General features: G+C 36.2%; 1 protein-coding gene across 4 annotated transcripts; it reads left to right on the top strand.

The window, feature by feature from the left end:
- MYL1 (myosin light chain 1) lies at positions 1–26,128 on the top strand. 4 transcript variants are annotated; one of them, XM_005202716.4, is made up of 7 exons: positions 1–264; positions 13,369–13,396; positions 18,998–19,141; positions 22,376–22,549; positions 23,004–23,081; positions 24,942–24,984; positions 25,812–26,128. In XM_005202716.4, the coding sequence occupies exons 1-6, from the start codon at positions 139–141 to the stop codon at positions 24,968–24,970; spliced, it is 579 nt and encodes a 192-aa protein (XP_005202773.1). In that variant the 5' UTR covers positions 1–138; the 3' UTR covers positions 24,971–24,984; positions 25,812–26,128. The 4 variants fall into 4 exon arrangements, with proteins under 4 accessions (XP_005202773.1, NP_001073046.1, XP_010800545.1 ...); XM_010802243.4 differs by lacking the exon at positions 1–264 and adding an exon at positions 12,286–12,358; XM_005202717.5 differs by lacking the exons at positions 1–264; positions 13,369–13,396 and adding exons at positions 12,286–12,358; positions 13,090–13,114.
- The last annotated feature ends 461 nt before the right edge of the window (positions 26,129–26,589 follow it).

Raw genomic sequence — 26,589 nt, 5'->3', positions numbered from 1 at the left:
AACACTCTGGGTCCACCTGCAAGACACTGGGCTGTGGATCAACCGAGCCACCACTCCTCTTCCAAGAATCACTTTGACAGGTTCTTTTGGAGGTGCTCCTTCTCTCTCATTTTTTTTTAACCCATCCTTTTAAACAAAATGGCACCAAAGAAGGACGTAAAGAAACCTGCTGCTGCCGCTGCCCCCGCCCCGGCCCCGGCCCCTGCCCCAGCACCTGCACCTGCCCCACCCAAAGAAGAAAAGATTGACCTCTCTGCCATCAAGGTAACAAAAAGGGTGAATTGTTTGGTCACTGAAACATCTCTTAACGGTGGGAACACTAGGGACTTGCAGAGGGGGCATGTTTTTCATTGAGAGGAATGGAATTACTAAGCAAACAGATAGATCTGGATAGAGGAGAATCCTGATTTTAAAAAATTTAAAACAAAACTGCAGCATATAATTTCAGTAAAATTATTACGAGTATATTATACTTGAAACCTGTATTTGCTGTAGTCTTTGTTTTCTGTTTCTTTTTTTCCCTCAATTGTCAAAGTCTATGTTTTACAAACATTGAAACCAATGATTTCTTTTTTTTAAATAAAATCTCTGGAAACTGGAACTCTTCCTTAAAGCTACATTAAAAAGAGAGTTTTAGTCCCTACTTGTTTCCAAAAATTTAAAAACAGCTGATGACCCAGTTGTCCTAGATGTATTTGACAGCTGCTTTATTTCATCTGAAAAAGAGATTTTTGCAACTCAAGTTAATTCCCCCTTCAGCTTTGCTTAATAAAATTTGATACAACACTAAATGAGATCTCAGTGCAGACAACTATGCACTCAAGTGTTTCAGTGACTATAACTGTCATCTTGCTTATTTATATACAGCATTTAATTCAGAATGTGAGTTGCTTCTAAATGAAACTAACCCTCCCACCACCAATATTGTAAAACTTGTTAGTTATATGGCTTTGAGCTTATGTCTTTGAGCTCTTCCTTGCATACTCATCTTGAACTAAGGAGAATGTGATTGATTTTTGTGTCAACATTTTGCTGTGATCAAAGTTCTCGACTGCTGAAAGGTTATCTGCTTTTGGAAAAATGATGCTATGGATGTGCCTGTTACTTCTCAGTGATATGACCTATCAAATGTGCACTGTCTCTTCATTCCCTGGGCTCTGATTGGTCCAAATGACAGTTTGAAAATCTTCATTAAGGGAACCCTGCCTTATATGGAAAACTAGTAGCTGAAAGTGCCTAGGAGGTGATCATTTCACTGAAGCCAACAGTTCTATGCTTAATAAATCTGAATTTTGCTAACTTAATCCTTGTTAGTATTTAATATGTTGTTTACTTGCAACAATCAAGCTAACCTATAAATAAATAATTCATTAACTATTTTAGTATAATTGTAGATACCTAAAATATTTTGACAAAAATATTGAATTAGATTACCCTTAGATGTATGTGATAACATTAAGTAAATATATTTAAAATTTTTATAGTAGTCCAGTTAAATATGAAATTTTATATCTCAAAGTAGAAGTAGATCATCATAGATATTTTATTCTGAGTTTGTAAGTCACTGAAGTCATATTTGAAAAAAGTTCATCATAGAATCTAATATTGGTTAGGAACTATTCTTAATGAATATCCACTTAGGAGAAGAAATGAATGTTATGTCTTCCAATACATGTTTTTCTATCTTGAGGACTGTATGCATACAGTTCATTAGGAGAAAATCAAAGTTTTCATCTCTAGCAATACTGGTTAATGTATCTTATACATGCACACTGACTACACTGTACAATAAGCAAGATTACAGACACTACAATAATTTCAACTGCCTCTATTCTTTGACTCTCCATTTTATATTAACACTAAAGATATGAATCACTGTCAAAGCAATTCCTCTTTATATTTATCATGATTTATAAGACAATACCACCCTTTTGTATCTGGGACTACAAGCATTTGGAAAGGAAAAAATGTGCCTTCTTAAGGAGAAAATGAAGTATCCCACTAATGAAAACAGGCATTAATTTTCTTCCCCAAGGAACTGTGTAAGAATAAGTAAGTAAATAAAATTTTAGTTTGGCAGGTAAAAGTCTCCAAGAAAAGACAAATATGGAATCATTTTTCAAATCCCAAAATTAAACTGATTGCTTCTTTGTAGCAGAGAAGTGATGCTTTTCTGTATCTTGAAAACTGGTGTATCCTTTCATCTGTATCTTGAAATAATGCTACTGTGAGCTAGCACAAAAAAAAAAAAAAAGTAATTTCTCCGAGAGAGTCTCTGTAAGGATAGGATATACTCCATCTTCACTATTTCATTGTAGAATGAAAGAAGTGATGGATTTTAATAAGGAACACAAACCAAAAAGGGACGTTAAATGAATCTAGAAGAAACATTATCTTTCATTCAGAGAGCTCATTCTTAATAGAAAGAGAAAAAGAAAAAAACAGAATTGAAATATATTTTTGTAAAAGAATTTAAATGGCTTTAATGATATGTATTCAACAATATGAAATCAGAACATATTTATACATATGATAACATAGCCAAAGAATGTGATGCAACTTGAGAAATTTATAAAATCTAATTTCATCCCAATAGGTAAGAAGGCTAATTAAGATGTGCATTAAAACATTTCATATTATGGTGTTTTTAATCACTCCATGATATTTCTAGATATATTACCTCATATAAGTTATAAACTTTTTTCAAGCAGAGAAAATGGACTTTAAAGAAATTAATAGAGCTATTATAAGCGTTCATTAACTTTCTGAAAACTCGATAAAGGAAAAAAAACTTAATTGGATTTTACACTGTCTTTCATAAATCATATAAGATTAGAAATCTAGCTGTTCTTTATACTTTGAGTAGGGCTGAAGTTTAAGTGGAACTATCTTTGTGTAGTATAATCATAGCAATCATAATTTTTAATCCCTCAATACTATCTCAGTTATGTTACTAGCCATATATTTGACTCTCCATAAACTATGAACAATATGAATTGGTTTTATCAATTTCTTAAATGGGTTTTCCAACCTGATTTCCAGCTTTATTGGTTATTTGTTTAGGACATTTCTTTGGTTGTTCTGACATTAAACCTTTGACATTTTCTGAGGGATGGCTTACCTGATATGCCCTTGCCCCATGGATTTTCTATGAGTATCCTTTTCAAACATCAGCTATGCTGATATCTGAGCACTAAAGCTATTGTCCTGGGTGGTTCTAAGCACTCTTTGCTTTCAGAAAGTGATACTTTAGAACATTGCCTGAGAGAATTGCAAATGTAGGAAGTAAAACCCATTATGAGTTTAGCTGCAAATACAAACAAGATTTAACACCTGTTGCCCAAAACGACAACCAAATGAAATAACAGAAGTAGATAAGCAATGAGATGATCATTTGCCTAGATTTTAAAAGATCTTCACTTTAAGCAAATTTTTTGCATGATGCATGCCTTAGCTGGTACGTTGGGATTGCTCTGAAGTGATGAGATTTTGAATATGTCTATCATTGTGCTGCTTAAATTTTAATTCTTGCTGTAGTCATCACTCAGTCAGGTGAGCCCTGACAATATACTGTGGGAAACATTTAAAAAAAGTTGTAAAGGTACAGAATGCATTGACAGAAACTCGTCAGTAACAAGTTTCACAGCAACAATTGACCATGTGTTGGGAAGCCTTAAACTTGCAATTTAATGGATAAGGTGGAAATATAGCATTCCCAATAAATGTATCTCTTTACTGATGAGTATTCAGTGGAGGCAAATATTATGTATTCATTGCAACATCTGACTTGTTCTAGTCCAGGTATAGGATTGCTGGTGTTAATCTATAAGTTATTTTTTCTCATCCCTAACAAAGATAGGACTTCCCTTGTGGCTCAGCTGGTAAAGAATCGACCTGCAATGCGGGAGCCCTGGGTTAAATCCCTGGGTTGGGAAGATCCCCTGGAGAAGGGAAAGGTTACCCACTCCAATATTCTGGTCTGGAGAATTCCATGAACTGTATAGTCCATGCGAATGTATAGTCCATGGGGTTGCAAAGAGTTGGACATGACTGAGCGACTTTCACTAACAAAGCTAATACAAACCCAGTCCCACTTAGAAGAATTGTTGGAAAAATAAATGAGCTTATAAAAAGGTTTGAATATTATAAAGCTATTTTAATAATCAATATTTGTTATGAATTTATTCTGTGTCTAATTATAATATTTAATAGTAAAAACATTACACTCAGGTTGTTTTTAGCTACATTTTGCAAGAAATCAAGCCTAAATGAGGTTCAATGTCAAGCCCATGTTCAAATAACAAGTGTGTGATAGATCTAGGATATCACCTACCAGGGTAAATCCAGAGTCAACTGTATTAACCATTTCCTAAACTACCTTCTGTTATAAAGGGTAAGTTGCTATTTCTAAGAATGTGAAAAGAAGACTTTTTGCTCTTAAGGATGAGGGTAAGAGTGATCAATGTAAGAGTGACTCTCATGTTGCCCTGCACAGCCCTCTACAACCGGGGGAGAGGGTTACAGGCACCCATCAGAGCTAGTTCATCGAGACCTTTCATCTTGGCAATTCATTACTGTTCTGTTTTCCTCAGCTTTCCCTTATCTTAGCACCTGTTGCTGACAGGTTGGGTGTTCTCATTTACAGGTGGAAGGTGAGATATTAGGATCCCAGAAAGACACCCTAGTCACTTTGGTCCAGCTTCCTGTAAAAAGTTGTAAATGGAACATGGATATCAAAAATGCTGTTATGAGAGCAGACTGGTAATTGCCAGGGTGGGGTGGGGATGGGAGAAAAGAGTGAACATTATCAGAGGGTACAAATGTGCAGTTAAAAGATTACTGAGTTCTAAGGATCTAAAATACAATATAATGACTATAGTTAACAGTACCATGTAGTATACTTGAAAATTGCTAAAAGAGCAAATTATGTGGTTTTCACCACAAAAAAGATAACTAAGTAATATGATGGTTATATTAACCAACTAAACTTATTGTGGTAATCATCAAAATCATCACATGTTAAATCATGTTGTACATGTTAAACTTATACAATATTATATGTCAATCATATTTCAATAAAGCTGGAAAAAATTATACCAAAATATATTTAAATGTTGTTAAAAGTAGTGAAACTTATTGAATTTTAAAATAATTTTGCTTTTGTTTAATTAAACATGCCCTTATATCAAAACTGACCTGCAAATTTTGCCATCAGACTAATAGTCTAAGAATAGTATGGGTTTATATTTTGTTTACAAATAACTGCAAATCTCAACCAAATAGTCTTTTGGGTGATATAAAGAAACATAATGCCACATGTATAATGATTAAATCGTAACTAGTCTGAGGAAAAGAAAGAGGGAAAGGAGACATATAGTCAATTTCTAATTAGAAGGAATATGTGAAGATGTAAGTTGTTACTAATTTTTCTTCATATAATTTTAAGAATCTGTCTTATTTTACCCTGGCCTTTTAATACAACTAGAATGTCAACCAGTTGCAATATTCATCCATTTGTGGCATGATTATAACTTCAGAAGTAAATCAAAAATTATTTGAGACTATCACTAAGTATTAGTATCAAGTTTCCACTTTGAAATGTCTACCCTGTAAAAGAAGAGAACAGGTGGAGTGGAGTGAGAAAATATGAAAGGGCATTCTGTAACTTTGTCTAAAATTATATTTTAAATAATATTTAACTAGATAATGTCTTCGCAAAGTAAAGGCGGTTTGGAAGGGAATAGGAATGTTTACCAATAATTAGTGAATAGCACTTTTAATAAAGATAATGAAATTTTTGTAAGACAAGGAGACCACAAAGTGACAGAGCCAAATTTAGCCTCTCGACATTTTAGTACTGCGAATGAACCCCCTGGCAAGTTGTCTTCAGAAGCCTTTCCATAATTACCCAGCATTAAACACCATCTGACTCATGGAAATTGTGGCAAGGATTATATTTAGTCTGCTGATGCCACATTTTTTTCTTCTTCTCTTCATACTAGAATACTTTTTGTATGAAAAGGAGATCTTCTATAATTTGTTCCTATATCAAGTTCTACAGTTTCTTTCTCCTCCCAAATCAGAATCTGGAAGACAAAAATTGCACTATACAAGTAGTAATGGCTTCGATTATGCTGGTGAAAATGTCAATGATATAAATAATAAACTCTTGTCATCTTGATCATAAATCAATAATAGTGGACTGAAGCCAGAGCAGAAAATTTTTTCCTTAAGATAAAACTACATCTTATTCAACTTGACTTTCTTCCTTTCACTGTGGCATGTGAGGTTCTTTGTACCTAGTTAGGTACCCAATGATATGCCACCTTCTGATATAAGTAAGATATAAAACACTCATTAGAACAGTGTTACAAAATTTTGTTTTGCTCAACTCCTCTTTATCTAAACTGTTTCAAAGTAATATATCAAATTTTTAGGCAACTTTTTTCCATGGGAAAAAAGCGACTTGCTGTAGATACTACTGAGAAAAGGATTAAAAACTCAAAACATTATAGAACCACAAGCAATCCTAGAAACCATAAAGAATAATATCTCTTATTTGAGGAAGCTATAACTCAGAGACATTACTTTACCAACAAAGGTCCTTCTAGTCAAAGCTTTGGTTTTTCCAGTAGTCACGTATGGATGTGAGAGTTGGACTATAAAGAAAGCTGAGCACAGAAGAATTGATGCTTTTGAACTGTGGTGTTGGAGAAGACTCTTGAGAGTCCCTTGGACTGCAAGGAGATCCAACCAGTCAATCCTAAAGGAAATCAGTTCTGAATATTTACTGGAAGGACTGATGTTGAAGCTGAATCCCCAATACTTTGGCCACCTGATGCGAAGAATCGACTCATTGGAAAAGACCCTGATGCTAGGAAAGATTGAAGGTGGGAGAAGGGGATGACAGAGGATGAAACACGATGGACAAGAGTTTGAGTAGGCTGCAGGAGTTAATGATGGACAGGGAAGCCTGGCGTGCCGCAGTCCATGGGGTAGCAAAGAGCGGACACCACTGAGTAACTGAACTGAACTGATAACCTAGATAAGAGAAGTTATTTAATCAAAAGACATGATTCATTACAGAAGCACCAGAACAAAATTTTGAATACCTCAAGCCCCATCTAGGACTTTTTCTTCCCTATCGAAAGACCTGAAATCACCAAAATAATAATATCAATATTCACATATCCTTGTTGTTACAAAAGGAAGTTCTACTCCAGAAAAGTAGGAAAAAAAAGATACTTATAATTCCTTAAAATACATACACAAAGACTTTTATTCTAATGCCCTTATTTTAAAAATAAAAAGAGGAAGGAAAGAAGATAAACACAATTTGGATTTTTAATTAAATTACACACAAATGCACAAAGTAGAACAGAAGCAACTCAAGAAATCTTAGATTTGTTTCTCAACTATTAACAATGGGAAAGCTGATGAGAAATCCAAAGAAGTACAGACTTAGGTCACATTTTAAATTTTTTATTAAAATTCATTTAAACTTCTCTGTTAATTCCTGTAGGTCTAAAATGTATTGTTTTAATAATCCAGCCTTTGATCTAATGTGAGTGAATTCAGGTGACTAGTTTAGGCATTCTAAGCACAGAATTACTCATTTCTTCTTCTGTTTGGATCAATTTATCCAATATAGCCATCTCTTCTTTCTTACATTAGACAACTCAGGCTGGTACTGTATTCTCATTGCTCTTAATTTCTCCTTTTTACACCATATGAGAGTCACCAGGCTAAATATATCCTTTGTTGAAATAAAAAGTGCAATAAAATAAATTAAGTGAACTGTTCTGAAGCACGAAACTCTCAGAGTTCCAAAATGGTACTTCTGCCTGCCTTTTACAATAATTCCTCATAACTCTAAGGTTGGAGTAAAAATAATTAAGTTTTTGTTAGGGTTTGCTTACATCCAGGTCTTTGTTCTCCCTGCCAGGCATTAAATCAACAAACATGCAACAATGTTTTCTAGATTGAAAAGCGGTTAGAGTAAGGACTTTACTTAACCTCACCAGTCATTCTCCTTTGTATCTAGCAGTGATGATTAAGCTCTTTAAAAACTACAGTCTATCTTCCTTCTTAGGGCATTAGCCCTCAGCACTCAACATCACATATCTCCCGGATCATCTTTAATTACAGCTCTTCATATTATACTAAAGATTAACATACATCAGTCTGACAGCCTGTTTGAGTAAATGCATATTAATATTTTTCCTATAAATCAACTCTTTCTATATACCAGCAGCTTTGTCTTGTCTTTAATCAGTTAACCAAACCTCATGATTACTATTAGAAAAATATTTCTCAAAGTGAGAAACAATCTGAAAACATTGCAATAAAAATCTTTTTTAGGACCAGTATCTTGTCTACTACATATCTAAATCCAATACTGTTTACTACATGAATCATAAAAATGTGGAATGTAGTTACTTTTACCAAGTCATTTTAGTATGTAGACTAAAATGAAAAAAAAAAAAAAAACGCTTAAAAAAAATAGGAGATGGTCAATTAGAAGTCCTGATCATAACATTTATATAAAATCTAAAGAAATGTTATGGAAAGATAAAGGCATATACATCAATAAGGGCTTTCCTTTGGCTCAGCAGGAAAGAATCTGCCTGCAGTGCAGGATACACAGGAGATGCGGGTTCATTCCGTGGGTCAGGAAGATCCCCTGGAGAAGGGCATGGCAACCCACTCCAATATTCTTGCCTGGAGAATCCATGGACAGAGGAGCCTGGCCAGTTTACAGTCCATAGAGTCGCAGAGTCAAACACAATTGAAGTGATTTAGCGTGCACGCATGCACATAATATCAATAATTTTAAATAAGCATGCCTACTAACTATGTGCCTGGCAGTTCTAGGTGCTGGAGATGCAGTACCAAAGGAGAATGAGTGCACCAGTGCCCCTTCCTCTAGAATATAAGTTCTTTAAAGGAACTGACAAGGTCTCTCCCCTCCAGGAAGATAATATAGAGGAGGAAACATGTTTGAAGGAGGAACTCACAGTACACCTGTTCTGTGCTGTGCTATGTGCTAAGTCGCTTCAGTCGTGTCTGACTCTTTGTGACCCCATGGACTGTAGCCTGCCAGTCTCCTCTGTCTATGGGATTCTCCAGGCAAGAATACTGGAGTGGGATGCTGTTTCCTTCTCCAGGGTATCTTCCTGACCCAGGAATCAAACCTAGGTCTCCTGCATTGGCAGGCAGATTCTTTACCACTAGCGCCACCTGGGAAATCCCTGTTCTAAAGATTTTAATTTAACGAAAATTCTGTTGAGTATCTAACGTAGACAAGGTATTGTATAGGATCATGGGGGACACGATCTAAGAATAAGGCAGAGGCAGCTCTCCAGGAGGGAGAGGTCGGCTCACACTCAGGTTCACATCACGGACCAAGGGAACTGATCTCCAGTAGCAGCCTGTGCTTCCCAGAAGTTTAAAATCAGAAGGTTAAACATACTGAAGTGGGAGAAAGGAGTTAGACAAATAGAAAAGGTTCTTTCAAGGGTTTTGAAGGATAATTAATTTCCAAGAAACAGAGATGACAGGAGAACATTCCAGATAGAAGAGACTTAAATCTAACTTTCAAAATAAAATGATACCATAGCAAATGGAGTCCAAAATCAACTGACATTTTGTATTCATATCCTGCCTTTGTACAAAGGGTTGATTATTTCATTATTATAACACCCAGGAAGAGATACAAGTGAAAGTTTTTACCATTTGTCAAAGTGTAAAAGTGTACCAGAGAATAAATATCATCTTCCATTTATTCTATGAGGCCAGTGTCTAGGTCTTTTGACTTTTAAACTATAGTTTATTCTCTAGACTAGACTAGACTATAGCCTTCTCTAGCATTATCAATAACTTTTTTAAATGTTTTCTTTCCTCAATAAGCATTAAAAAAAATCAAACTCTCATTCTCTATGTGATAAATATATGGATTAAAAACTAGAGTGAAGTAGTGTGATAACTGCCTCCATTGTATTTTAATAAATAATAAACTTTTACATAGTATGCAAGTTTCTATGAATAACTTGTTTATAACATAAATACAGCTATTAAAATGACTTTCCAGTTTACACAACAGATTTTGCACACATTGTATTTTATATGTATTCAAGGACTCATTTTTCTATCTGAAAAAAAGAAAATGAGCATTATGTAGGGTAATGGCACCTCACTCCAGTACTCCTGCCTGGAAAATCCCATGGACGGAGGAGCCTGGTAGGCTGCAGTCCATGGGGTCGCTAAGAGTCGGACACGACTGAGCAACTTCACTTTCACTTTTCACTTTCATGCACTGAAGAAGGCAATGGCAACCCACTCCAGTGTTCTTGCCTGGAGAACCCCAGGGATGGGTGGGCTGCAGTCTCTGGGGTCGCACAGAGTCGGACACGACTGAAGCGACTTAGCAGCAGCAGCAGCATGATGAGTATTATATAGGGTAACTTCGATGATTTAATAAAGAATATGATAGTTCTCAATGCTGATCATAGGGCAATTCAAATTTAATGACACAATACCTAAAACTAAAACAAAGAAAGATGGTATGCTGTAATGGCTTTAATTTGTGCATCAAAAGTCTTGAGACTCCAAATTATAGTCATCGAAGGTGACAAATTTCCACCTTGGTCCCTTTCTTTCATTTTCCCCTAATGATTCAAAGGACTTAAATTTTTTTATTAACTTCTATTTCCCAACAACTTTCAAAATGTCAATCTATTCATGAAAATATGTGTATATGGCTTCTAATACTGCTAAAGTTATACTTTCAATCCTCATTTTGGGACTCAGAGTCTATCAGATTTTCTTCACTACTTGTAGACTTTGGACAAAAAAAAAAAAAAAGACATACATTTAAATGTTGATTTCTTTCCAAATGGCTTGGGGAAAGTTGCAAAGTATACATCTGTCTAGCAGAGGGTGACTATGCTTTTCGTGATCATTTTCTTAAAAATAGTTGCTAAAATAGTACTTAAATTGGAATTTATCGCTAACATTTGTTATGCCTTTGAGCTGCTTTTAAGTATATAGAAAACTAACAAATATGTCTGAGTTTTAGTGGGCATTTAGACTGATCTTTTCCCAATATCATTCTAGGAAGTGTAGGAAATAGGAAATTACCTATTTTCATGTAAGCTGCCATGAAAATTTAATACCAATCCCATGGACACCTTTAAAATTTGAAATTACAACTTTGCATTTCACAGTCTTTATTTTGGATTCTTTTGGTTCTCAGTCTGGTGACTGAGTCACAAAGTGTTTGACATGACAGAAAGGGAAACAGCATGTTCTAGTAAGAAAGTAAGCAACGTTTATAAAATTTAAAAGAATATGTATAGAATGAGAGGGAAAAGAATACAAAATGGCCCGTCAGCTTTCCCTCTTAGAAGAATTTCATAAATTCAAAAAATATGACTAGTCAGCCACCATAAAGGGAACAGTGTACGCTCAGTCATTTAGTTGAGTCCAACTCTTTTCGACCCCATGGACTATGGCCTGCCAGGCTCCTCTGTGCATGGAATTTTCCAGGCAAGAATACTGGAGTGGTTTACCATTTCCTTCTCCTAAAGAGAACAAGGAAGGAATCTAATACCTACCCCTAAGGTAAGAATACTAAGGAAGAATACTAAAAATGGAGATTAAAACCATCCCTGGCTTAAATGAATTCTATACTTCTGAGAGTACAATGTGCAAAAGAATGGTCTTTAGTTGGAGGTCTCACAAACTGACCAGATTTTCACTTGGTAGGACCTTAAGAAGCACACAGAATATGTGTGTCCCTTTCAAGTCCTCTGAACTTTACCACAGGGGACAGAGCTCCAGAGGCTCTTCCTTCTATAGCAGTTGCCATTTGAAACCCCAAACCAGTCCCATCCAGTAAGTTCCATTTATACCCAGACTGCTGACTTAAAGCTTGCAAAGTCCATAATTCACTAAGTGAAGAGGTCAGGAGGAGTCTTTCAAGAAATTCTAAGCCCCTCTGCCACTGAACAAATAAGAATCTTCTTCAAGGAAGACATTCCAAGAGACTATCTCAGGGGTAAAGACCATAAAAGTGCTGATAGGCATTGGTCTCATCATGGCCATCCACTCTTAGGTTCTGATTTCCTAAAAATAGACCTCAGGGTACAGATCTCTCCTTCCCTTTGCCCTAAGAAAGTTAAAAAACCCTCCAAGAGGAGTGGCTACTTCTCTCTGGAACCTGATGCTAGCTGTGAGGTCACAGCTTCTGCAGAAATAAAAGGCAGCCTCAGCAAGGGAGGACCCACTCAGGGACTGGAGCGGCCCTCAACTCACTCTACAGCTTCGCCACTGTCTGCAGCCCAGCAGCTCCATCATGGTGGGTGCTACGAGAAAACTATTTGTAATTCATAGGCAGATGTGAGAGTAGATAGGAATGAAATTGAGGACAGAACATACTCAGTGTGAGTCTGTAGAATCTACTTTTGGTTTTTATCCAGGTGTGTTGAGGATAGACAAGATTAATTCAAGCTACTATGCCAACTACAGAAATACATCTTACTTGCAAAAGAAGTACTTTATGCTTCACCAACTTTCTATATCTCATAAGGTTTATTATATCTAAATTTAGGGGGGGAAAACCTGCAATTATAGCAAAATATTGCACCTTAAGAAAACAATCCAATGATGCTGATAACTAAAATTAAATAAACTACTTTTGATGCATTGGGTAAAACATACTGGTTAAATAGAAGAATGACTTAAAGTGATCTTTTTAATGCAATGTGTCTGTAGTTCTTAATACAGTGTATCTATATTAAACATATCTTAAATATACCATAGATTATGATATTGTTCCAGGAAGAATTTGATTTAACATTTGTTAAATTATTGACTCATGGGTTAAGATACAGAGAAATATTCCCTAACTATGTTTTGCAATAGCTTTTTATTTTTCCTAGATTCAAAAGTATCCTAAGGCAAACTTCTTATTCTCTGACACCTACATGGCTTCCTAAAAACCTCAGAGCAGAGAGCACTCCCTTCTGTCAATGCATTTGAAAGAGTTCTAGTTGTTTCTTTCTTTCTTCCTCTCTCTCGCCATTGCAGTCCTTCAGTGCTGAGCAGATTGCTGGTAAGTGAATTGAGCTTCTCTGCTTCAGAGGTAGGCAGAGCACTGCTCAGTTTCTGAAATAATACTCATCTCCAAGGCATGTTACTGTGTGGCTCAAACTGTGAGTATCCAAGCTATGCCTGAACTCTGAAAAGTAGGCATACTTTTTGAGCTTACTTTGACGATTACTCAGGGAATGAGCTTGGATACATTTAAAAAATCAGGACATTTTTGTTTGGTTAAAATATTCTTTGTGGTTAATTTCTTTCTAACAGATCGAGTTCTCTAAGCAACAGCAGGATGGTAAGTTTAAACGATATAGTTGTTAATGTGTGCGCACTCATAAAGATGGCATGTGAGAAAACCAACTCCCTTGAGATGAGATTAGCTCTTTCTAATTATCCCCGCTAGTGCTGTCACTCTAAATATAAATGCTCTCAATCCCTCTAAATATAAATTCTCTCAGCATGAACCCTTCATCTATAATCAGTAATCAAAGGTTTAAGCAAACAAAAGCTAAACACTACAAAATAATTTCTTGCATTCACTGATTTCTAAATAGAACTAATTTGATACAGTAGGTAATACTATACTGCTGCTGCTAAGTCACTTCAGTCATGTCTGACTCTGTGCGACCCCATAGACAGCAGCCCACCAGGCTCCCCCATCCCTGGGATTCTCCAGGCAAGAACACTGGAGTGGGTTGCCATTTCCTTCCCCAGTGCATGAAAGCGAAAAGTGAAAGTGAATTCACTCAGTCGTGTCCGACCCACAGCAACCCCATGGACTGCAGTCTTCCAGGCTCCTCCATCCATGGGGTTTTCCAGGCAAGAGTACTGGACTGGGGTGCCATTGCCTTCTCCGTAATACTATACATATGCCCCCAAAAAGGATGCGGATCTTGGATGGCTGATTTGTTAATCAAATACCTAAACAGAAATTTGGCAGGTCTAAATTGTTCACTTTAGAAAATAAAATTGATTCTAATACTGCCCAGTTACCAAATACACATGATCTCAATAGGCACCACAGTAAGTTGAGAGAAATAGAGGGTGACGTGGATTTAGGGGAAAAAGTACATTCAGAGATAGAGGGGGAAATGATTTATTTTAAAAAAAAAAAAAAACTGGAAGGAAACTTAGACATTTTCTAGTCCATCTTTAGAGATGCAGGACAGACTCCCAGAGGGATGTTGAGACTGACTCAAAGATCCAAAAAATTAATGATAGCATCAAAATCAAAACTAGCTGAATTAATTAGGAATTTATTTCATAGAAACAATTTCTAATTACAAGACTTTAAGCTCTAGAGATTCAAAAGAATCTGAATAGTTTCACTAACACTTTCATTGTTTCTTCTTCAGGTCTTTAGATCTAAGAGATCCCATGGCCTATGAATCTTGTTTTTTTACTGGAAAGTGTAGGACAAAATGTTTAATGGAAAAGAGTCACATACTTAAATAGAGACAAAAATACATCTATAGAAAGAATGGAATAAAATAATAAAATTTTAGTTATGTAATATTGTACAAGTATTGGTCATAAAAATAAGTATGTGTATATTATATATTTATGATATATAATATAAAAATAATTGTGAAGATACTCATAAGAATATAATTATAATTATACTCCATTCTATACCTAAAGGACAGAGAAGGCAATGGCACCCCACTCCAATACTCTTGCCTGGAAAATCCCATGGATAGAAGAGCCTGGTGGGCTGCAGTCCATGGGGTCTCAAAGAGTCGGACACGACTAAGTGACTTCACTTTCACTTTTCACTTTCATGCATTGGAGAAGGAAATGGCAACCCACTCCAGTGTTCTTGCCTGGAGGATCCCAGGGATGGGGGAGCCTGGTGGGCTGCCATCTATGGGGTCACACACAGTCAGACACTAACTGAAGTGACTTAGCAGCAGCATACCTAAAGGAGTCAAAAATTTTCAGCTTTTTCTTGAGTGTCAAGAATACCTCACATTTGGACATCAGTTAAAATAGTTCAAAAAAGGAAAGAAAATAAAAGGATATTTGCTATAGTACAGACTCATTTATATCTACTTCATGGTCAATGCCTTCATGTAGACAAATTAGATGATTTGATGACTCAGCTCAAGGTCATTTGACATTGTACTAAAAGGACTAGTTTTGAAAACAGTTGGCAATTCTGCTATGGTTTGCTTGATTTTTAATCTATTTTAACTAATGATGCTTCTACAATATCTGGTACTGTATCCCAGTCCTCGCAAATATCTAACTTACAGTGTCATTATAACTGCCAAACTATGGTAGAACCAAGAAACAGAAGCCTTAAAAACCCTTTGAGAGACTTTTAAATTAAAAGGAAATCTTATATTTTAAGAAATAAATAAAGGCATACTTTGTTCGTTTCCTTCTTCAGTGATTAGCTTTTCTCACAGCTGCTCTATTTGAATGTATCACAAGTTCAGAGTAAAGACAAGAACACCAGAAAATTATAGCATTCTAAAGGTGTTAAGTCCTGTGCCATACAGAAAAGTTGCCACTAGCCACATGTGGCTTTTAAAATTTAACCAGTAGTTAAGTAAAAATAAATGCATTTAAAAGTCTACTTTCTGCTTTGCACTAGTCATATTTTAATGCTCAAAAGCCATGGGCAGCTGGTTGCTACTACCCTTTTGGGAAGCCTGGATACAGAACATTTCAATCATCACAAAAAATCCTAGAACAGTGTTGTTCTAGACTAGTGGCTGGCAAATTTTTCCTAGAGGGCTAAATAGTAAATATCTAAGCCTTTGTTGGCACTACAGTCTGTGGAGACATCTCAGTTCTGTCCCCGAGGTATGAAAACAGCCATAGACAATACATAAATGAATGGGCATGTCTATATTCCAATCAAACTTTATTTACAAAAAGAGGTGGCCAGCCTGTAGACAGTCATTGGCTAACCCATGTTTTAGACTCTTCAGGGAATAACTAAGCTTTAAAAATCTGGAGTAAGAAGAGCAATATCTTTCTGTTCTTGGCCTTTAAATCAACAAAAGAGTTAATGTCAAAGAGATTCCATTACAGCCCATAAAACCCTATTTCTATATCAGCATCTGACCAGGGTAATAGGGAACCCTCTGAGCAATCTGCTTAAAAGCCTGGAGCCAGTAATAAGAGCAGTTCAGTTTCATAATTCCCTTAGAAAGATGAAAAATTATATTTGACTAATGACCCCACGGGACCTACAGCATGTCTTTTATGTAAGGCAAATTATCTGTGATGTCAATTTGAATAGAATTTGAGGGGGACGTTTCAGCAAAGAGTGGTAACATGATCTATAGTTGATTGTGAATTTAATGTCTAGTAGTCTTGGATTAGAGGATGAAGGGATAGTTAAGATATTTTTCTGAGTCATCTACCTAGATAGTATCTCTTGATCTGAGGCCACTAATGTCCTAAAAAGAATGCTTTCACTTCTACCAGCTCATTCACAAATGAGTTTTTGAGTGTTGGTATTAAACTCCAACAGATCACCACCAATACTTTTAGGTTTACCATAAAAAGTGATTTAATTTAGCTTTGTAGTTTCAGTTAAAATGTCTTTATTTGCTCCTAAATCCTTAGTAGTACCTTTTTCTGTCTTTGTGGTGTACACTTCTTAATTTGGGGTTAATGTAATTCTGAAAGGCAAAACCAATTCTATCAATGGAAAGTGACCAAATTTAGGGCAAATAAGCCATAGAATGGGGCTTCCCAGGCAGCACTAGTGGTAAAAAAAAAAAAAAAAAAAAAAAAACCCGCCTGCTAGTGCGGGAGACATAAGGGACGTGGGTTCAATCCCTGTGTGGGGAAGATTCCCTGGAGGAGGGCAAGGCAACCCAGTCCAGTATTCTTGCTTAGAGAATCCCTCAGACAGAGGAGCCTGGTGGGTTCCAGTCCATAGGGTCACAAAGAGTTGAACAAGGCTGAAGTGACTGAGCACACATGCACACAACCAACAGCGTGCCTATTATAAAAACAGACAACACTTTTAAAATGTGTACTTACATACACCCATGAATACAAGTAAAACTAGGGAAATCTGAGTAAAATAGGTGAACTCTATCAATGTGAATATTCTGGTTATGTGAATATTCTGGTTATGATCACATACATATATACATATAGTGTATATATATCATATACTATAATTTTGAAAAATGCTACTATCGGGGGGAAATAGTATTTCCCCCAGACAGAATATTTAAGAGATCTCTTTGTATTTCATAAAATTGCATGTGAATCTACAATTATCTCCACAAAATTTTAAATTAAAATATGTATCTGTATAATAAAACTTATATAGCAACATGTTATCATATGTCATATCTGAAAAATACAAAGTTTAAAGCAATCACTATAGCAATGCTGCTGCTGCCGCTGCTAAGTCACTTCAGTCGTGTCCGACTCTGTGTGACCCCATAGACGGCAGCTCACCAGGCTTCCCCGTCCCTGGGATTCTCCAGGTAAGAACACTGGAGTGGGTTGCCATTTCCTTCTCCAATGCATGAAAGTGAAAAGTGAAAGTGAAGTCGCTCAGTCGTGTCCGACCCTCAGCAACCCCATGGACTGCAGCCTACCAGGCTTCTCCGCCCATGGGATTTTCCAGGCAGGAGTACTGGAGTGGGGTGCCATTGCCTTCTCTCGCTATAGCAATAGATTCAAATAAATATGGTTCCTTCTGACTCTGTTACACTAGGAGCCTATTAAAGTCCCATTAAAGTGGTTAAAGGACACCAGAGAACTTAGAGATTTGTGTCATCTTTCTAAAATTTTCCTGAAAAATGAAGTTACTCCTGAAGAAAATTAGTTAAGAAGAGAGTCTAGGAAGTTTGTACCTCAAGAGAAGTTTTTCTATATAACTTGAGAAGTTTGAGTTAACCTCATGTGACACAACCCCAAATTAATGTTTGTTTTCTTGAATTTTTATTAACTTTGTTAATTATATGAGGGATTTTATGTGGAATTCTTAAGATTTCTCCAGGCATCAGAATTTCTTAACCCAGTCCTGTTTCCAAGGTAGATGAAGGAGATATGAACAAATATGGTGAGGATTCTCAATTTCCATATCTAATAATTGGACTGCAAGGAGATCCAACCAGTCCATTCTAAAGGATATCAGTCCTGGGTGTTCTTTGGAAGGAATGATGCTAAAGCTGAAACTCCAGTACTTTGGCCACCTCATGTGAAGAGTTGACTCATAGGAAAAGACTCTGATGCTGGGAGGGATTGGGGGCAGGAGGAAAAGGGGACGACAGAGGACGAGATGGCTGGATGGCATCACTGACTCGATGGATGTGAGTCTGGGTGAACTCCGGAAGACAGGGAGGCGTCGCATGCTGCAATTCATGGGGTCGCAAAGAGTCGGACATGACTGAGCAACTGAACTGAACATATGACTTGAAATTAGAAATGCTGCTTTAAAATATGGAGAAGGCACTGGCAACCCACTCCAGTACTCTTGCCTGGAAAATCCCATGGATGGAGGAGCCTGGTAGGCTGCAGTCCATGGGGTGGTGAAGAGTCAGACACGACTGAGCGACTTCACTTTCATTTTTCACTTTCATGCATTGGGGAAGGAAATGGCAACCCACTCCAGTGTTCTTGCCTGGAGAATCCCAGGGACGGGGGAGCCTGGTGGGCTGCCGTCAATGGGTTGCGCAGAGTCAGACACGACTGAAGTGACTTAGCAGCAGCAACTTTAAAACAGTCCCAAAAAGAAATGTCAAAAGAGGGTTGACGTTGAACTCAGAAAAGGGAAATTCAAAGACAGCAACTTAAGAGACTGGCAAAAGTTATAAAATAGAGGAGAGTTTGAACTGGATCCTTGACGAATTTTGGGTTCCTTTGTAAGTTTGAGGCAGAAAAAAAGCAACCAAATGTTTCTTGCTTCTTGCAGAATTCAAGGAGGCGTTTCTCCTGTTCGACAGAACAGGTGAATGCAAGATCACCTTAAGCCAGGTTGGTGATGTCCTTCGGGCTCTGGGCACAAATCCCACCAATGCAGAGGTCAAGAAGGTGCTGGGAAACCCCAGCAATGAAGGTAACCACCTGTTTTTCCAAGAAGCTGGGAGTGTGTGTGCATGTGTGGGAGTGTGTGTATGTATAAGAAAGAGAGGGTTATTGAGAAACAAGTTCCATAGGATAGGATTTAATTTACTCCTGATGGTAACTGTGTTTCTTGGCTATCTAGTCTCAGTTTTTTCCTCCATGAGATAAACTAACCTTCCTTTGAGAATTTATAAGCATAATTTCATGTTAATGAAAGGAAACAATACCTAATGCTAGTATCATCATCATCATGCTATCTAAATATACCCTGCTTCTGTGACCATCTTAAAAGAAACTTGGCTATCTTAATTAAGAATAGATAGCTGATACCTTAATAAAAATTCCAGAAAGAATTAAAAGTATTAAGCCAAAACCTGCATTTGGTTGCCCAAGGAAAATCCTAAGGCAAAAGCTAGTGAAATATGTAAGTGGAAAAACTGCAGAGGTGATTGCTGGGTAGGGTAATCTAGTCATTAGTCAACAACAAGGAAATGTTTTCTAATCCCATGGTTCATGGCAAAGTATAATAGTCTGTTGGAAAATACCACTCTGAACAAAACAGAAGAGACAAAACTGAAGTTTTTTTCAAGTAGATATCTCAGTTTATCTTTACCGTATGGAAAATAACACTGGGAAGGCAATCTCTTTTTTCTAGAAAAGACTATGTTCCTTTGTTACAAAAGAAAAATATTTGATTAAGAAAAAAAAAACTACCTCTAAATCAGTCTGCCGGAATTTTCCTCAGATTATAGTTCCTTTGGACAAAAATGTCCACATAACTTATTCAAAAAGTAGCTGAGAGTATCAGATAAAGTGAGAGCTCAGTTAGCCAAATTCATTCTTAAATGCCATTTTCTAACTTATCAAACTTCTGTCTTTAATGGAATTATTAGATAAATGTTCATTTATTTAGCATTCAAATTTAATTTTCTCAATATTACTCAATGTACTAGATTTCTACACTATGAGGAAAGACTGGTAAATGGAATTTTGATTTATGGGTACATAACTTTATCTATTTGTGTACATCTGATTAGTCTGTTTTATACTTTTGCTATGAATACCATTTGCCTTGTCAGAAGGTTACTAAAGAAATTCTTATCATCTCCAGACTTCTAAAACCACAAAGTCAGGAGATCACAAAGTATTTAACATGCACATTCTTCTCATAGGCTTCTTTTTTTTTTTTAATTAAAATTTAAAGAAATTGAAAGCTCTGTGAAAGCTCAAACAATGGTGGAATACATATTAAAGTTCAGCTAGGTTTTGCTATATTTATATGCCAATAGGTTTGTTATCAGTATATTTCTATATTGCTTCCCTAGTATTCATAGTATTTATTCACTGACGATACTAATAAAATAGTAGCTAACACTGATCAAGCATTCAGTTTGTCCCAGGTATGGTAATAGAATGCATTATTACCTCATTTAATGTTCACAAAACACTACAAAGTACCTCTTTTGAAAGATTAAAGACAGAAATATAGATCAATGGAACAAAATAGAAAGCCCAGAGATAAACCCACGCACCTATGGACACCTTATCTTTGACAAAGGAGGCAAGAATATACAGAGGAGAAAAGACAATCTCTTTAACAAGTGGTGCTGGGAAAACTGGTCAACCACTTGTAAAAGAATGAAACTAAACACCATACACAAAAATAAACTCAAAATGGATTAAAGATCTAAACATAAGACCAGAAACTATAAAAATCTTAGAGGAGAACATAGGCAAAACACTCTCCAACAGACATCACAGCCAGATCCTCTATGACCCACCTTCCAGAATATTGGAAATAAAAGCAAAAATAAACAAATGGGATCTAATTAAAATTATAAGCTTCTGCACAACAAAGGAAACTATCAGCAAGGTGAAAAGACAGCCTTCAGAATGGGAGAAAATAATAGCAAAGGAAGCAACTGACAAACAACTAATCTCAAAAATAAACAAGCAACTCGTGCAGCTCAATTCCAGAAAAATAAGGACCCAATCAAAAAATGGGCCAAAGAACTAAATAGACATTTCTCCAAAGAAGACATACAGATGGCTAACAAACACATGAAAAGATGCTCAACATCACTCATTATCAGAGAAATGCAAATCAAAACCACAATGAGGTACCATTTCACGCCAGTCAGAACGGCTGTGATCCAAAAGTCTACAAGCAATAAATGCTGGAGAGGATGTGGAGAAAAGGGAACCCTCTTACACTGTTGGTGGGAATGCAAACTAGTACAGCCACTATGGAGAACAGTGTGGAGATTCTCTAAAAAACTGGAAATAGAACTGCCTTATGACCCAGCAAGCCCACTGCTGGGCATACACACTAAGGAAACCAGAATTGAAAGAGACACGTGTACCCCACTGTTCATCACAGCACTGTTTATAATTGCCAGGACATGGAAGCAACCTAGATGTCCCTCAGCAGATGAATGGATAAGAAAGCAGTGGTACATATACACAATGGAGTATTACTCAGCCATTAAAAAGAATACATTTGAATCAGTTCTAATGAGGTGGATGAAACTGGAGCCTATTATACAGAGTTAAGTAAGCCAGAAAGAAAAACACCAATACAGTATACTAATGCATATATATGGAATTTAGAAAGATGGTAACAATAACCCTGTATGCGAGACAGCAAAAGAGACACAGATGTATAGAACAGTCTTTTGGACTCTGTGGGAGAGGGAAGGGGTGATGATTTGGGAGAATGGCATGTATAATATCATATAAGAAATGAATCGCCAGTCCAGGTTTGATGCAGGATACAGGAAGCTTGGGGCTGGTGCACTGGGATGACCCAGAGGGATGGTATGGGGAGGGAGGAGGGAGGGGGGTTCAGAATGGGGAACACGTGTACACCCATGGTGGATGCATGCTGATGTATGGCAAAACCAATACAATATTGTAAAGTAAAAAAAAAAAAAAAAATTAAAAAAAAAAAGAAAGATTAAAAAGTTGAGGCACAAAGAGGTTAAGAAACTTGCCCATGATCACGTATTTGTAAATGGTGAATTAAGGATAAAAGCTCAAGCACTAGGAGTCCGGAGGTCCTGCTATTCTCTGTTACAAACTTTCTGTCAGCAGCCATTTACCAACTGAAATTTAAGCTGTATGAAGATCTTTATGATGATCCAGAATGAACATTCAAGCTTAATTTGTAACTCAGTGGTAGCATTTTATGATAGCTGATAACTCTCCAAATTGCGATTTCTTTCAGAGATGAATGCCAAGAAAATTGAGTTTGAACAATTTCTGCCCATGTTGCAAGCTATTTCCAACAACAAGGACCAGGGCACTTATGAAGACTTTGTTGAGGGTCTGCGTGTCTTCGACAAGGAAGGCAATGGCACCGTCATGGGTGCTGAACTTCGTCATGTTCTAGCCACACTAGGTAAGAAAAATTCATTTCAGTGGACTTAATAGGACAGAGTATGTAGGAAGGAGTATGACTCAGGGGAATCATGTTATAACCAAAATAAGTAGAGGGAAAGACTACAAAGGGAAAATGAAAAGGAATAGTCAAAAGTTAATGACCATTTCAATTAGCCTCAATGTCAGTGAGTTTATTTGGGGGAAATGGTCTTAATAACTTGAATTATTGGTTATGAATAAGTAACATATGGCATTGCAGTTCTTACAGGATAGAGTGTGGATGATCAGGTATAATGTGCGTTTAATTCATTTATTCAAAAACAATTTATTGGCAAACTTCCTGCCAAAGGAACAGGAAAGTCTTGGTGTCTATCCTACAAGAGGTCTCCAGGAGTCCAAATCTTACCACTTATGGTGGAATTTTGAGAATATTCTCTGGCTTTCTTCTTGAACAAAGAATTTTGTTTTATCAGGTGAAAAGATGAAAGAAGAAGAAGTGGAAGCGCTGATGGCAGGTCAGGAAGACTCCAATGGCTGCATCAACTATGAAGGTATAATTTCATGTGCTCTGGTGGTTACAGCAATTCTGAACTGATTGGGTTGATGCCGGATGCCTTTTGAGTTTAAAACAACTTATTTTTCTCTACTCTCTTGTTGAACACACACATTATTTATTATCAACCAATTACACAATAACCCTAAAAAGATATCTTGTAAGGATCTGACTATATACATAAACTTTATTTCAGTGGGTTTTAACATTTTTGTGCACTGTTATACAGATTAAAATGTGTTTTTACTTTTTTATTAGATCTTTTTAAAATTTTTTTAAAATTTTTAATTGGAGGAAAATTGCTTTACAAGATTGTATTGGTTTCTGCCATATATCAACATGAATCACCCATCTTACTAGATCTTCACAACACCTCTGTGAGACAGCATTTGTGTCAGAATAAATTTTAATATTAGATTTAATATTAATTCTTCAATATTACAGTTGGAGATATCACAAAATCCTTTACAGCAAGCAGTGATGAAAATGAGGAATCTGAGTGCTGAAGATGTTTAGCTACTTAGTGAAGGTCACATAATTAATAGCAAGGCTGGTGCTAAAATTTAGTTCTCCTTATCTAGTGTTCTTGTTCAAATGAAATTTATCTTATAGTATCCAATTATCTATTTCCTGCCACCTTTTTACTGAAGCTTCACCCAGAGGGTCTGAAAAGCAATGCACCACCCAAAATAAAGATACAAGATAAAACTGCATGATATAACTTGTAAATTTGAAATGTTGCAATAAAACTGAAAAACTTATCCACCCTCCCAAAAAGACTAATCTCACCACATCTCAATAAACTATGTTGATAGCTTTGATGTCAATATGGACTTATAAAGTCTAACAACTTGGATAAAGTAAGGAAAGAAACACAGAGGGGAGAAGAAGGGAGGGAAAAGAAATGAAAAAGAGAGAAGAGAAGAGGACAGGAAAGGATAGGAGAAAAAGAAAATACTCAGCTAAGCATATCTACACTGACAATCTTGGTTAAACTTTATTTTTTCTATAAACAACATTTTACATTCAGTTACTGCCATAAGTGGGAAGGTCACCTGGAGAAGGAAATAGCAACCCATTCCAGTTTTCTTGCCTGGAGAATTCCATGAACAGAGGAGCCTGGCAGGCAACTGTCCATAGGGTCACAAAGAGTCAGACACAATTAGCAACTAAACAACGACAACAAAGAACAGTGTCCAACAATATAGAATGCATCAAATAGATTTTGGTACATCTACACAATGACATTCCCCACAGCTCTAAAAAAGAACAAGGACACCCTTATTTATGGTTATGGTAATATTTCTAAGACAGTACATTATGCAGTGAGAAAAATAAGAGCAAAAGGGTTTGTAGAACTGCCACCATTTGTGTAAAAAAATATATAACATATATTTGTATTTGGGGGGGCTTCCCTTGTGGTTTAGATGATAAAGAATCTGCCTGTAATGTGGGAGACCTGGGTTCGATCCCTGGGTTGTGAAGACCCCCTGAAGAAAGGAAAGGCTTACCCACTCCTGTATGCTTGCTAAGCAAGCATAACAACTCCACCAACTTAGCTATAAAAAGGAACTAGATAGCTAGGAGACAGTGGTGAAGAACATTTTTTATTTTAAACTCTTTGATACTTTCAAGAAAAACATTTAACCATGCAAATGTAACACTTAAAAAGCTAAATTTACAAAATCGGGGGAAAGCCATAAATCTAGTATTAAGAATAGTGGGCTATACAGAATTTAAATAAATAAACTCTAGAGTTACAAGAATTATAAGAATAATTAGAATTAAGTTAACTTAACATACTGTTCTTTTATTAAATTTGACTCTTTTCTAACTCTAAACTGTATTATCCCTACAGCTTTTGTCAAGCACATCATGTCTAACTAAATGGAGCTCTCAAGGTATCTATCTGTTCCCTCTTTAATATATAAGGCTTTCTCAACATTGTATTTAATGTAAAGAGTTATTCATATTAGTTATTAATAGTTGGAATAAATAATTATTCATATTAACCAGAACACATTAATATAATTAATATTATATCAATATTAATGAGTTATATTATTATAACTCCTTGAGATGGGTTATTTAAAAATAGATTATTTTTGTATAAGTGTACAAGCAAAAACTTTTGAGGTTTTTCCCTCCATTTATAGACCATATCAAGGCTTCCCTGGTGGCTCAGCAGTAAAGAACCCATCTGCCAATGCAGGAGACATGGGTTCAATCCCTGAGTCAGGAAGATTCTGTAGAAAATGAAATGGCAACATGCTCCAGAATTCTTACCTGGAAAACCCCATGGACACAGGAGCCAGGCAGGTTATAGTCCATGAAGTCACAAAGGAGTCAGAAATAACTTAGAAGCTAAACAACAAATAGACCATATCTTTATCTGTACTATAATTATGCAGTGGAGAGTCAAGAAACCAGAGAGTAATTATTTGATTTAATTGGAACATAAGAATAATAAAAGCATTATCTTAGGTTCTTTGAATAACTCTAAATTGTATTAAAGTAGTTTTTAATAACTACTGCTCTAGAAAAGCATATTATCACAGTCCAAAGTACAACACTTGGAAACCAGGTTTGTGCAGCAAGGAAATGCCATCCCTTGGGACTGATGGTTCATTTTGTGCTTTTTTTTTTTCACTTTACATTATTTCCTTCCCCATTTTCTTTCTGAAAAGATGCAATCAACATCTAACTCTTTTTCCCTTTTCCTTTATAGATCAAGCATTGTTTATGAAGACTGGCTGAACCTTATTTTAAGAACACCCATGACTAACTGTCCAAATCTGTTTACCATCATTTAGAAAAACAAAACAATTTGTACTATTCTAAACTGAAGGACTCCCTGAATTTTTATACATTTTATGTTTCTCTCTGAATTATATTCATACCACACAAACTAAGTGTCTGCTGATCCAGACAAGAATGGTGAAATACTGACAATCTCAGATCCAAGCCCTGCTCTTTATTGTATACCATGGGTCAAAGAACATCCTTAAAATAATAAACCAATAAATAATTTTGGTCAGTCTGGAATGTTCATGTTGCATTGCACTTTTATCTTCCTGCTTAGAGAAACTAATTTTTCAAAATCCCAGTTCTTTTCTTAATGTTGATGAATTATAAAATTTTAGGAGAATAATTACAATCTATAGGCAATAACAAACTAAATAATAATGATAATCATATATTACTGAGAAAGCAAAATAGAAAACTGAGGAAATTCAGATAGAGATAGTTTAATATAAATTATACAGGCAATTTGGCCTTCCCAGGTGGCGCAGTGGTAAAGAATCCACGTGGCAAGCAGTAGATGTGGATTCAATCCCTGGGCTGGGAAGGTATCCTGGAGAAGGAAGTGGCAACCCACTCCAGTATTCTTGCCTCGGAAATCCCACAGACAGAGGAGCCTGGCAGGCTACAATCTATGGGGTCTCAAAAGAGGCCGACACGACTCGGCAACTAAACAATAACATCCAGGCAATTTAAGTGAAAGC

This window comes from Bos taurus, chromosome 2 (genome assembly GCF_002263795.3).
Source record: "Bos taurus isolate L1 Dominette 01449 registration number 42190680 breed Hereford chromosome 2, ARS-UCD2.0, whole genome shotgun sequence".
Classification (NCBI taxonomy): domain Eukaryota; kingdom Metazoa; phylum Chordata; class Mammalia; order Artiodactyla; family Bovidae; genus Bos; species Bos taurus.
The sequence above is the reverse complement of the archived record's forward strand: the minus strand, read 5'-3'. Positions and strand labels throughout refer to the sequence as shown.